The sequence below is a fragment of the Rhinichthys klamathensis genome, unplaced genomic scaffold (assembly GCF_029890125.1).
Source record: "Rhinichthys klamathensis goyatoka isolate OS25496 unplaced genomic scaffold, OSU_Roscu_1.1 h1tg000311l_1, whole genome shotgun sequence".
Lineage (NCBI taxonomy): Eukaryota > Metazoa > Chordata > Actinopteri > Cypriniformes > Leuciscidae > Rhinichthys > Rhinichthys klamathensis.
This window is the reverse complement of record NW_026606829.1, coordinates 2,672,318-2,685,606: the sequence shown is the minus strand read 5'-3', so window position 1 is coordinate 2,685,606 and position 13,289 is coordinate 2,672,318. Positions and strand designations below refer to the sequence as shown.

Below are 13,289 nucleotides of genomic sequence, written 5' to 3'. Positions count from 1 at the left end.
ACAACTGCCTTAAATCTCAGGGCATTGAATTGGAGAGACACATCGGGCAACTACATTAAATGAAACAAATACCTCATAGTTCATAACAGGTGTACTGAAACTTTTGAACATTTATAAATTTGGGCAATCAGATTATTAAAATCTATCTATGTTGTTGTGTTTTAACAGTTTTTACAGTATGTAAATATGCAACTTCAATACTGTGTGTACATCTACGCTTCAAGTTTTTATAATTCCACTGAATCCACCAATCAGTGATTACTCTACCTATAGCATCAAAATGACTTGAATATTTTTAAATTAAAGTACTGCACAATTGTAAAGCATATGACCTTAGTGTGAATGAGGGACGGTCTTAGTTGCACCTATTATTCCAGTGTGATGTGTGAGTTCACTGATTCATTGATCTTGTTTGATTGAATACAACAATGTTTACTGAATACTTATTTTGGAATTTTGGAGAAATTATTAGAATAAATAAATCTGTTTATGAAAATAAAGCACTGGGCATGACTGTAAATGAAATATGCCCTCAAACTGCTGTTCTGTTATGTTAAAGAGATAAAACTGAATAAAACCATATCTTTCCCTACGACAATGCACATTCTGTTCAATGTTTATTGTGGTTATGTTATGCTGGTAACATGCCCAATGTTAAATTTAGCGTTGATATATTCTGTTATATCCTAATAGGAAAAAAACTGACACCTGCTGCTGTTTAAAATAACTATAATTTTGCAACTTAAACTTTGCACACCAAGAAACACTAAAAGGACCACTTTCATTAAGTTCAAAGTTATCCCGCCAGTACAAATTAAATGTGAAGCAAGGACTATTTGGGGAAAAGGCATAGCACAGAAATAATGACAGCAATGACAGTGTTCTATAAACATTGAGTCCTATAAAATAGCTCAGCTGACTCTCTCATCCAAGCACAACAGATATGGTTCACTTAAAAATAAAGAGCCAGTCTGTAATATAGAAAGAAAGCTAACAGATTTTCTGCACACAAAAAAGGCAGTTTTTTATATACCGGTATGATGGATCAGTAAAAAAAAAACACACACACAAAAAAAAACACTGAGACTGACAATTCGATATTTTGTTCTACCCTTTTTTCTTCCAAGCAAAAAGAACGTTAGCATATGGTTCCCAGTTGGTTCAAACAATGAATGAATTAATAAATCAATAAGTAATTCTATAACTTTTTCGGTTAAACCAAAAACTTACCTTAGCTACTTACCACTGAGTTATACTGACAGCCTAAAGTGAACGTTCACAGAACATTCTCTAATAGTTATTTTTACATTCACAGAACTAAAAGTTGTTAGCTGGGCTAACCCTTTCTTTGAGAAGAAAGTGTGGGAAAATTCTGGTCTCAAGCAGGAACATGATGCATGCTTAATATCAACATAAAGCAGGGGGTTCCGCACAAAAATAGTGAAAAGCGGTTAAAACAGTGATGGCTTTAAAAGTCCATGTTTGGTTGTGACTGTGGCTCTCAATCACAATCTGGTCAAGTTAAATCCTAAGGGTAGACAGTGCTGCACCACTGCAAATCCACCTGATAATTTCACAAACCTTCCAAGGTTAGAAGCACTGGATTAATGATAGCTCATGGTCTTGCGGAGACAAAAGACTAGACTTCACAACCATGTGTTTATAGTCTCATGCACAGTGCATAATAATCCTCAATTGCTGAGGTATGACCAGGTTGAAACCTCATGATAATTTCTTGCAATTGTTGCAATAACTACAGAGAAATGTTGCAATTTTGGTCAGGTTTAGATCACATGCATGCAGCCAAATGGGCTGCAGAACGAAAGAAGTGTGCCAAACAAAGAAATCCTTTTTAAAAATAGCAGTCACATATAACACAAAAAAATCTTTGGCATAAAACAAAGCGATGAAATTGAATTACAGAAAGTGATTCTCAAAAAAGTTCTGCCTTTCACCACAGAATGCATTTTTTTTTCTATTTAAGAAATGAAATTGTTATAGGACTAACAAGTAAGCAGCTAACAAGCGGTTGGGTGTGCTGTGACACTGTGATCACTATGATCTTAGATCTTTGAGGGAAGGAACAGATATAATTACAGTGCCTTTTTATGCTTTTTGGCATCTCCAACACCCACTCATTATCCAACTGAACCAAAAGCGCATATGCCTCAGCCTCCAATTTGGCTGTATATACATATAAGAGCCCCCCAAAAAACAGTAAAGCATTTTTGCTTGGATGTTATTCTTGTCTAAGACTTTTTGTTGAACTAAGTGAATATTCTGGTAAGTAATATGTTGGATAAAAGGCTAATTCATTTTCTAGTAGCCTACCCTGTATTAGTGACACAAAGAAGTATGCTACTTTTGGGAGAGAGCGGGGAGAGTTTTCTCTAGCAAAGGTTTTGGTTAAAAGCTCTTCAATTAAAACATTAAAATATTATATTATTATATATAAAATATTATCATTAGACTGTCTCTGTGCTTTCAACTCGTAGTTATTTATTGCATAATTGTTTTACAGCTTAAATTTTGAATTGTGACAACTTGCCCTCCTCAGTAAGAAGGGGGGAGGGGGTCGAAACCTATATGTAGTCAAGGTATGTGCTTATAACATATAGATCAAAACCCTGACTCCCTGAGAAAAATTCATTGGAATAAAAAGTGTATCCAAGACGACAATCCATTATAATTTTAGGACAAATAGCTCCACCAAACGGCGAAACAAGTAGTAGTGCACACAAACAATCTGTTTCACTAAACATAGCATAGCAACCAATTAGAAACATCAATGTCAGTTTTGCCATTGTGAGGATAGCGATCAAAATTTGTCAGTACTTTTATGAAAGGTACAGCAAGCTGTTGCTTTGTGGACTTTCTCAAAATAGAGCAGACTCCGTTTATTCCAGTATCCAGCTGCAGACCCGCAGCACGAGCAGTTTCAGAACGCAGTCACCGAACTGGAAGGGAGGGGCGGGGCTTAAACAGTCATTGTTTGAGACTCTTTGTCTTTGGCATAGACAGACATCATAGTCTCTATATGATATCTATGCTCTTTGGTGCCCCTGGGCACTGATACTGACCTAGAGTCAACCCAACTTTCATTTCCAACCAAAATCCATAGACTGAAAAAAAAAATCCAACGTCTGTCCGGGGCACTCTAGGTGTCAGCCCAGGGGCACCAAAGAGTCTTAATCCGCTAGTGCAAATAGTAGCCTACTTAAAAATACGGAGGTACAGTCAATTAATGTCAAATTAGGCCCTTGTAACAACATGAACGTAAAGGAAATATCCTAGGCTAATGTTGCTCATTAGGCCTACATCATGATATTTAATGCATATTATATTCGTGACTTTATTTAAAAGTATTGTTGTTTTTGTAATAATATTGTAGATATAGATCCGATCAAAACCCATGTAATGTGAAAACAGCTATTATCAAAAGAAAATTACGTGTAGCCTATGGGTAGCGCAACTGTGACTTTTTAAGTCCCGCCCCTCATTTTCTGTTTTGTGACTGAATGCGGTTCTGAACCGACAGGTTCAAACTGCTGGTGGTGCTGCGGGTCTGCACCTGGATATGTCTCGTTTATCTGGCTTCTGGATTATGTAGGAAATTCTGAGGGTCACATTTGCTATTATATAGCCTAGCCTACTACAAACTATTAAAAGTAAATGAAGTTACACAAGACGAAATATGTGCTCTTGCTCACTATGAAAGTGCTGCTCTATTTACTGCTGCTGTTGTTTCAGTATTACTGTGCGTGTTGAAATAAGCAAAATAAGTGGTTCCTATCATTAAAAATTTAAACTTAATTTCTTTTTCTTACTTCAGGCCTTACGATACGCATTAATTTGGACGATAAACAAATAATAAAACCGTATGGCTAGGCTACTAGTTTGAAAACTCTCGACAGTCGCCAAAGTCTTTGCCCAAAATTAATCCGAAATATATATTTCAAGATCGATCCGCCCATCTCACGTGAGCTGGATTGGACTACGGATCTGTGACTCATTTATGACCAGGAATGAAAAGTGCGGTTGAACTTTATATTCAGCATAGCCTACAGATAAAAAGTGAACAATCATCTGAACGCCTTTTTCACGGCTCGTGTTTCAGGTTTCTGTGAATCAGCCATCAAGCTATTTTTCAAGATGAACGAAGCAGAAAATACATCCACATGTCAAGGATACTCGAGATGTTTTAGAAGTCTTTTACCTGTGGACTTTACAAGAGAAATAATAAACTTGTGCTATATAGCTCTGCCCGTGGTAAGCCTGTACAGTATTTTATTTTAACTCTAAATTGTTTTTAACGTCATGGTTTAATCGATTAACATCAATTTGTCATCCTTAAAAGGTGAAGTGACGTAATTGTTGACCCCAGCGGAAGCAAACGGAATTGCAGCGGTTATGTAAACCGCACATTATTTCTGCTCCCAGAAAAATAGCTAATAAATAAATAGAAAACCTGCTTTTTTGAAAACCCATAAGACATTCCAGAGGGAACCTGCTTTTCCTGGTTTGGCCCACAAATTGACATCACATTATTGCTTCAAGCAAGCCAACAGAAGAAGTGTAATTCATAATTTTTGAGAGATAATTTATATACACTCACCGGCCACTTTATTAGGTACCCCATGCTAGTAACGGGTTGGACCCCCTTTTGCCTTCAGAACTGCCTCAATTCTTCGTGGCATAGATTCAACAAGGTGCTGGAAGCATTCCTCAGGGAGTTTGGTCCATATTGACATGATGGCATCACACAGTTGCCGCAGATTTGTCGGCTGCACATCCATGATGCGAATCTCCCGTTCCACCACATCCCAAAGATGCTCTATTGGGTTGAGATCTGGTGACTGTGGAGGCCATTTTAGTACAGTGAACTCATTGTCATGTTCAAGAAACCAATTTGAAATGATTAGAGCTTTGTGACATGGTGGAAGTAGCCATCAGAGGATGGGTACATGGTGGCCATAAAGGGATGGACATGGTCAGAAACAATGCTCAGGTAGGCCGTGGCATTTAAACGATGCCCAATTGGCACTAACGGGCCTAAAGTGTGCCAGGAAAACATCCCCCACACCATTACACCACCACCACCAGCCTGCACAGTGGTAACAAGGCATGATGGTTCCATGTTCTCATTCTGTTTACGCCAAATTCTGACTCTAACATCTGAATGTCTCAACAGAAATCGAGACTCATCAGACCAGGCAACATTTTTCCAGTCTTCAACTGTTCAATTTTGGTGAGCTCTTGCAAATTGTAGCCTCTTTTTCCTATTTGTAGTGGAGATGAGTGGTACCCGGTGGAGTCTTCTGCTGTTGTAGCCCATCCGCCTCAAGGTTGTGCGTGTTGTGGCTTCACAAATGCTTTGCTGCATACCTCGGTTGTAACGAGTGGTTATTTCAGTCACTGTTGCCCTTCTATCAGCTCGAACCAGTCTGGCCATTCTCCTCTGACCTCTGGCATCAACAAGGCATTTCCGCCCACAGAACTGCCGCTCACTGGATGTTTTTTCTTTTTCGGACCATTCTCTGTAAACCCTAGAGATGGTTGTGCGTGAAAATCCCAGTAGATTAGCAGTTTCTGAAATACTCAGACCAGCCCTTCTGGCACCAACAATCATGCCACGTTCAAAGTCACTCAAATCAACTTTCTTCCCCATACTGATGCTCGGTTTGAACTGCAGGAGATTGTCTTGACCATGTCTACATGCCTAAATGCACTGAGTTGCCGCCATGTGATTGGCTGCTTAGAAATTAAGTGTTAACGAGCAGTTGGACAGGTGTACCTAATAAAGTGGCCGGTGAGTGTATATATATATATATATATATATATCATTCTTTTGAGTTTGGCTAGCATCACAGAAATGACACACTTCACCTTTATTAAAAGCCATGTTACCCATTAGACTGTCTCTGTGCTTTCTTCTCAGTTTTTGTCTTATCTTTTCGACTATTTAATCATTTTTGTAAGCACTGTGTTTTGTGGACACTTGGGAAAGATAGAGCTTGATGGTGTGACGCTTGCCATAGCTGTGAGTTTTAAATATTTATCTCCTCTTCAAATGTGTAATGTAATTTAAATATAGGCTATTTTAAATGTAGCCTAGAGAGTAATAATAATACATTTTTCTATGTTCTCACCAGGCCATCAGTGTTATGGGTATTGGTATTGGCTATGGCTTGTCCGCAGCATGTGACACGCTTATTTCTCAGGTAGAGGCTGCAATGCATTACTCCGTTCATTCACACAAAAACAAATACAGCGTTATTTGTCTCACACTCTCGCTCTGTCTTTGCAGGCTTATGGAGCTGGTAACTTGCATCAAGTTGGTGTTATAACTCAGAGAGCAATTTTAATTCTGTTACTCGCATGTTTTCCATGCTGCGCCCTTCTTGTCAATACAGAGTCAATATTGCTGGTTGTGGGACAAAGCCCAGAAGTTGCTAGGTGAGCACCACTATTCAGGACTGGCATCAAACAGGGACTAGAGACAAAAATGCAGACCAGCACAGACTACAATAGTCCATGCAATGCTAGTAATAGCTTTATGGAACATATTTGTGTACTTCACTGGAATTAGCTATCAAAGAAAGAACAGGCTAGAACATAATATCATTAACCTTATTCTGTTTCAGAGTATCTCAGCAGTATGTGAACATTTTTTTGCCTGGTCTTCCGGTATGTTTTTCATATACACCTTATCTGAAAAAGTTACCACACATCAATGTAACACACACTTATTCAGTCACATCTCAAATCTACTGAATGCCTAAAAGGATTTTGCACCACTTATGGTCTAATGCTTGTTATTGCATAAACTCTAGACTAAAATACAAAATTCTCACTCTCAGTGTAGAAAAATAATACCATGTTATTTTTATCTCATAGGCTGCATTTATGTTCATTATTGAAGCGAAATATCTACAGAATCAGGTAGGAGAAAAACATGAAAATGAACTGCTCCTAGAAAGCATGAATGTGAAACTTAATGAGATCTCTCATTTCAGGGAATAATTTGGCCCCTGGTCATAACTGGAATACTGGCAAATGTCCTAAATGTTTTAATCAACTATATCCTCCTCTTTGTTCTGGACATGGGTGTTCCGTGAGTTTCCATAACATTTGCTCTTAAACTAGGACAGAAAGGAACATGGAAATCAAAGACGTGATAGCTTACTGACCATGTGTATTTCAACTTCAGAGGATCAGCAGCTGCTAATACCATCTCTCAGTACAGTTTGGCGATCGTATTGTTTATCTACATCCGATGCAAAGATCTTCATAAGGACACTTGGGCTGGTCAGTTCAAAATCTGTATATATTATTATGTGCATGTGAAAGCCATTGAAAGTTGACGGATATATTTTCTTTGTGGCCGTATAGGTTGGTCGATAGACTGTTTGCAGGAGTGGGACTCATTCATCCATCTGGCCATTCCAAGTATGCTCATGTTGTGTGCAGAGTGGTGGACGTACGAGATTGGAGGGCTGTTGTCAGGTTAGAGCGCATGCTTCTCAAACATTTACAGGTACAACAAATATTATTTTTTAGAACATGTCTAGTCATTTAAGTATTATTAGAGTTGATATAAGAGTTCAATAGGCCACAACCCACAGGATGTTGAATTGGGATTATAGAAAGAAGAATTAACTATAAACAGCGGCTATTTGCACTAAGTGTAAATAGTAGTTAGATGCTATTTGCATAAAGTTTATTGTAGTATATTATAAAAAAGTATGCCGTAATAACAACATATTCAGTGTATATGATTATATTTAAAGGGTTAGTTCACCCAAAAATGAAAATTCTGTCAGTAATTACTCACCCATGTTGTTCCAACCCCGTAAGACTTTCGTTCATCTTCGGAACACAAATTAAGATATTTTTGATTAAATCTGAGAGCTGGATCACTCCTCCATAGGCTTCTTAAGGGATCGAAACTGGCCGTGGCCGGCCCAGAAAAGTTATTAAAGACATTGTTAAAATAGTCCGAGTGACTACAGTGGCTCAATCTTAAGTTTATCAAGCGACGAGAATACTTTTTGTGCGCAAAAAACAAACAAAAATAACGACTTCATTCAACTATTCATTTCCTTCCTGTGGGCCTTGAAATTTCACGTAGTGGAACTGCGCAAAGCTTCTAGGTTGTACGTCACACGCATCACACACATGACCAGCGTCGGCCAATAGTGAGCCTACGTGTGACGTACAACACAGAAGCTTTGCGCAGTTCCACTACGTGAAATCTCGAGGCCCACAGGGAAGACACTTTGACATATAACATGTAGATAAAATGTAAATAGACACTTTGACACTTTAAGTATATTGCAATGACAAGAAATTCAACACAGATGAATTTTGAAGAAACATAAATACACCATTAATTAAGTGTAATTGTGCATTTTGTATGTTTTTTTATTCCATTTTTAAGGCTTTGGGATAACATTCTGGAAAATCAATTCTACTTTGTTATATTCTAAATTGAATTACAATTCTGCATTCCTTCTCAATTCCAATTCAGGAAATGATTTGAAATTTAAAAGGGGGTTTCAATCCAGTTCTGAATTGCACAGAACCCTGTTCCTGACCTTTGATTTTTTTTTTATGGCAGGTCTGATAAGTGAAGTGGAGCTTGGAGCTCAGTCAGTTGTGTATGGACTGGCAAATATTGCTTACATGGTATATATTCATTAGTGTGAAAGTGTTTTATTTCAAGCTTGTATGAACACTATAAGTGAGTGGCCTGTGTTCAGTTCCCTATAGGTTTCAGTGTGGCTGGCAGTGTGAGAGTGGGGAATGCCATGGGAGCAGGAGATGTTGCTCAAGCCAAGCTCTCTGCTAGACTCTCTATGATTTGTGCAGGTAATGCTAAGAAAGAACAAATGGCCCACTGTATTATATGTTCTTTGCAAATAGGTTGCTTATCCATTTTTCTTATTATTTATTATCCATTTATTCTTATTCTTATGAGAAATGTGTAAATTATGATTTTGTATTTTATTTACAGTTTCTGTTGCAGTGGTTTTGGCAACTGTCATTGGTTCCTCAAAGAATGTAATTGCTTATATCTTCACAAATGACAAGTGAGTGTTCTTCTTCCTTTAGTTAAAAACATTTCAGTCATGACAACCTGTGTTTAAAAATAACATATTTTCAAAGCCCCAAACTCATAAAATGAATAGCCTCAAAGTCATAAAATAGCTAAAAATGTTTCTTGAAAACAGCATTTTGACAAAAATAATAAATGTCCTTCTTCTCACAGAGACATCAGAGCGAGGGTTGCCACGGTAATGGTTTTATACGCTCCTTTCCATCTTCTTGATGCCACAGCGGTAAGTCATTAGCCGAATTGTGTTAGAGCACTCACAGCCCTCATTAGTGTTAATAACAAAACTGACAACAACACAATGATTATGAAAGTTGAGTTCAAACCTTAATTGCATTGGATGTTGTCCTTCATGCATAAATAAATCTGAGACTGCACTGGAATGGGTCATCTGGGGAGATGATGTTAATTATTGTTTCTTCCTTTAATCCAATCAGGCAGCAGGTGGCAGTATAGTGAAAGGCCTAGGAAAACAGAAAATGGGGGCAATCTGCAACCTTGTGGGATATTATGGTGTTGGCTGTCCAATTGGAATATCCTTGATGTTTGCTGCTAAAATGGGAATTTTTGGTGAGACATATGTGATATAATACATTTTCTAATTTTCTATTCTCAGTATTATGTATATACTTACATATAATATAAACATATAAATAATAACAAATTGTATTTAAAATGTTAAACATTTTTATATTTAACAATCCATGTAATTTGTTTTCACTGTCTTACATTTTATGTAAATCATTCATCTATAAAGTTACATATGGAGAGAGAGAGGGGGGAAATATATATTTCTAAAAAAATATAAAAAATAATATTTTTTTCTGTTTCACAATCTTGCATTCTATGTAAATCATTGCTTTAATCTCCTCAAGGTCTGTGGACTGGCCTGTTAATTTCAGTCTTCCTTCAGTCAGTGTTCCTTATTGTCCTTCTTTTCAAACTGAACTGGAAAAAAGTATCTGAAGAGGTGAGGGATATAGGATTTCCTTTTATTAAAAGCTTTATAACTTTAAATTGCTTTAGTTCTTTTACAGTGCATTTGAGCTTGATCTAAATATGAACTTTTCAGGCACAGATCAGGGCTGGTGTGCTGCCAAGAAGGACGGATGATGGTAATATGTTTGTTTAGACACTAATAACTCAAAAGTCTGATAATATTTAATGAGGCATGCTAATAAGAGTCATTTTCTTGACAGGTGCACAAGAGGAAGGCGGACATATTGAGGACTGTGCTGTGAATAATGCTACAGATGTGGATGGGCTACTGGATGATCAGACCGATGCGATAGTCGCTACAGTGAGGATGCAGCTGCCACTGAGGGTGTTAGTGCTGCGCCGTGGCCTGGCTCTGGTAGCTATGCTTTTGCTCCTCGCAGCTGGACTCGCTGTTAAATTCCTACTTAACAGATGACAGCCTAATAACAGCCCGAAGGACTGCTATTGGGGAAATGTCTTAAAGCAGACAGACAGTCCACCCAGATTATGGAGGGTAGGACGCCACCCAAAAGGTGCGCACCTGTGCAACATGTCCACTTTGTATCTGAAAAGCAGGTACAAAGCGGGGCACCTTTCCGGGATTTCAGATGGTGTCCATGCATTAAGTACCAGTGCATTATTTTATTTTTACATGACATGGGGTGAGTCATTTTGTACTTGCTCATAATTTGTGTTAATGTTTATATTTATTTATATAAATATATTTTATTAATCTGACTCTGTGAAACAAAAACAACCTGTACAATCCCAAGTCCTACAATAAAGCTATACCACTTGCTCTCGCATCTTTATCATCTCATGAATTTATATTTAAAAGAGCAAATGTGTTGCAGCAAACACGAATGTGAACAATGGAAAGTTCATGAAATAACATTCAAAGTCGAAATGCACAAAAAAATACTTTGTGCATGCTGATGCAAAAAAATATACACAAACATTGGTTGTCATTAAAGTCAACATGTAAGGCGAGAGAGCGAGACAATAATTCCTTTCCTCTAGCAGCCTGTCACTCACATGGGATTGCAGCAATTAGTAAACAACAGTGATCCAATTAATTATCGATGGACAAAATCAAGCCCCACACCAAATGTTCCTCATTCGAAAAGTCATTTCACTTGTATATATGCCACAATAAAGAATCAAAATTTCAGTTTTATGCTAACTATGATTGCTGAGACCATGCCACATTTTTTTAGAAAATGCATTTTTCGTCTTCACGTGAAGACGATTAGAAGACGTGGCTCTAAATATAGCTGATGAAGAAAAATACCCCCCTAAAACACTCTGAATAGTGATTTGTTGAACCAGTGTTCGATTTTGCTGTATTTGTCGCCAATTTATTAGATCTCTCTAATCCATAAAATAAGTAAGCATGACCAGAGTTCTTGTGGGGAGAATTTATTGAAGGTAGTACTGTAGCAGTTCTTCAGCAGCGATGTTAGCATGTCAGTCTTCAAAGAATCTAAACCCTTCTAAGAATCTTAACTTCTCCCAAAGTTCTGTCCGTGGGACAGGACTTTATACCTGAAGACAAAAGGGCTACTAACAATAAATACTGTTAGGACTTCCGACTGGAGATCCTGCAATCTACAATAAGTTCCTGAGGAATGCTGTTCCTTTGTTATTCTAACTGTATGAACCATGTGGTTCACACCTTTACATACACAGTTTCAGTGAAATTGCATCTGAGACACAGTCATGTAAATGACAGGGCATAAAAATCATGTGCTTAACCACCAAAATTATTATAATATGTTAATCCTGATGGCTTATAGGTGCATCAAACATTTACATATAACAAGTTAGCAACAGACACTATGAGTATGACAGCAAAGCTCTGGATGGACATATCAACATGGATATATTTAAATATAGTGTAGGCTTAGACAGGAGGCAACATTTCGTCCCCTTGGAATTATTAGGTTCTATCTGACATTTTTGCCAAAATTTAGTTATTCACATATTCTTATTCTGTGACCACTTCTTTACATTATGTGATGTTGTTTTTTAAGTTGTGTAGATTTTGGAACTTTTTATTTAGAAAATAAAAAGGTTCTTTCTACACAGTCAAATGGAATGCAAAAACTTTAAAGTTCAATATCTCAAAACTGCTCAGAACGCAGATAGAACCTTATAATTCCAAGGAGACGATTTGTATTTTGGAGGGAGAAAATTAAAGATAAAAGTAGATCAAAAATAGTATATATAAATGGTCCATCCTGTTTATGTACAGCACACAAAGACACTTAAATTTAAATGTAAAAATCAAAATCAAAAACTCATCAGATATATAGTCATTATGTCAATAGAAGAAAGCTTAAAGAACAATCTTGCATTGATTGATAGCCTTAATAGAAAATGAAAAGATATACAGTATAATGGATGTCCAACCATATATAATAGATGACCTTAACCAGATGGATATAGTACATTTGATGGTTCACCAGTTTTCTATGGATATTTACTGTAACCTTTAAAAACTCATATGTGAGCAATTTCACAAAAGGTTGCATGTTTTTTGTCTTACACTAAGTCTACAGCAGACACAAGCAGCTTAAAATGCAAATAGAAACCATTATAATCAGTGATTCAGTCTACAGTGGATGCTGTGCGACACGACGAGCCACCGACAATAAACGGACGCCCCGTTTTGTTTCTGATGCACATTACTCAACATGGTTTTTCTTTTAGGGGTCATTCACACAGAAATCGTTATTGCGTTTGAAAGCGCGAGACGCAGGGCAGTGTAAAGGTCCATTCACAAAGAACACATTTTTGTATTCCAATGTGCTGCGTTTCTATTGTTCTTCTATGCAAACTAGCACTAGGAAAACGTCTTTGACTGTATAGTGCTCACATCTCACATCTTTTGCAGCGACTAGCGCATAACAAAGTGTTTTTAAATAGGCAGCGTTCAAGTTAAAAGATCTCGAGACCTTGCTTTTTTGTCCATCCCACTGCTCACTACACGCATGAACCATACGGCCAATCCAAACTGTATGCTAATTGTCAATCGTAATCGATGATAGTGGTCCTGACAGAAACATCACTAGGCCATGCGCTGTTTTTTTTTTTATTCCACTGCCTTGCAACTAGCGTTTTTAAAACGAAAATACACATTCTGTGTGAACGACTCCTCAAGCAGCATTTGCTTCAAGTTCCCACAGTTCCGCCA

The 13,289-nt window shown here is 37.4% G+C and overlaps 1 protein-coding gene across 1 annotated transcript; it reads left to right on the top strand.

Annotated features, from left to right (window-relative positions):
• The first annotated feature begins 4,034 nt into the window (after window positions 1-4,034).
• slc47a3 (solute carrier family 47 member 3) lies at window positions 4,035-11,264 on the top strand. Its single transcript, XM_056271080.1, has 17 exons — window positions 4,035-4,269; window positions 5,939-6,040; window positions 6,153-6,221; window positions 6,308-6,456; window positions 6,645-6,687; window positions 6,898-6,942; window positions 7,017-7,114; window positions 7,211-7,308; window positions 7,393-7,506; window positions 8,621-8,688; window positions 8,763-8,871; window positions 9,017-9,092; window positions 9,272-9,341; window positions 9,553-9,685; window positions 9,991-10,085; window positions 10,188-10,230; window positions 10,315-11,264. The coding sequence occupies exons 1-17, from the start codon at window positions 4,153-4,155 to the stop codon at window positions 10,527-10,529; spliced, it is 1,644 nt and encodes a 547-aa protein (XP_056127055.1). The 5' UTR covers window positions 4,035-4,152; the 3' UTR covers window positions 10,530-11,264.
• Window positions 11,265-13,289: the final 2,025 nt, after the last annotated feature.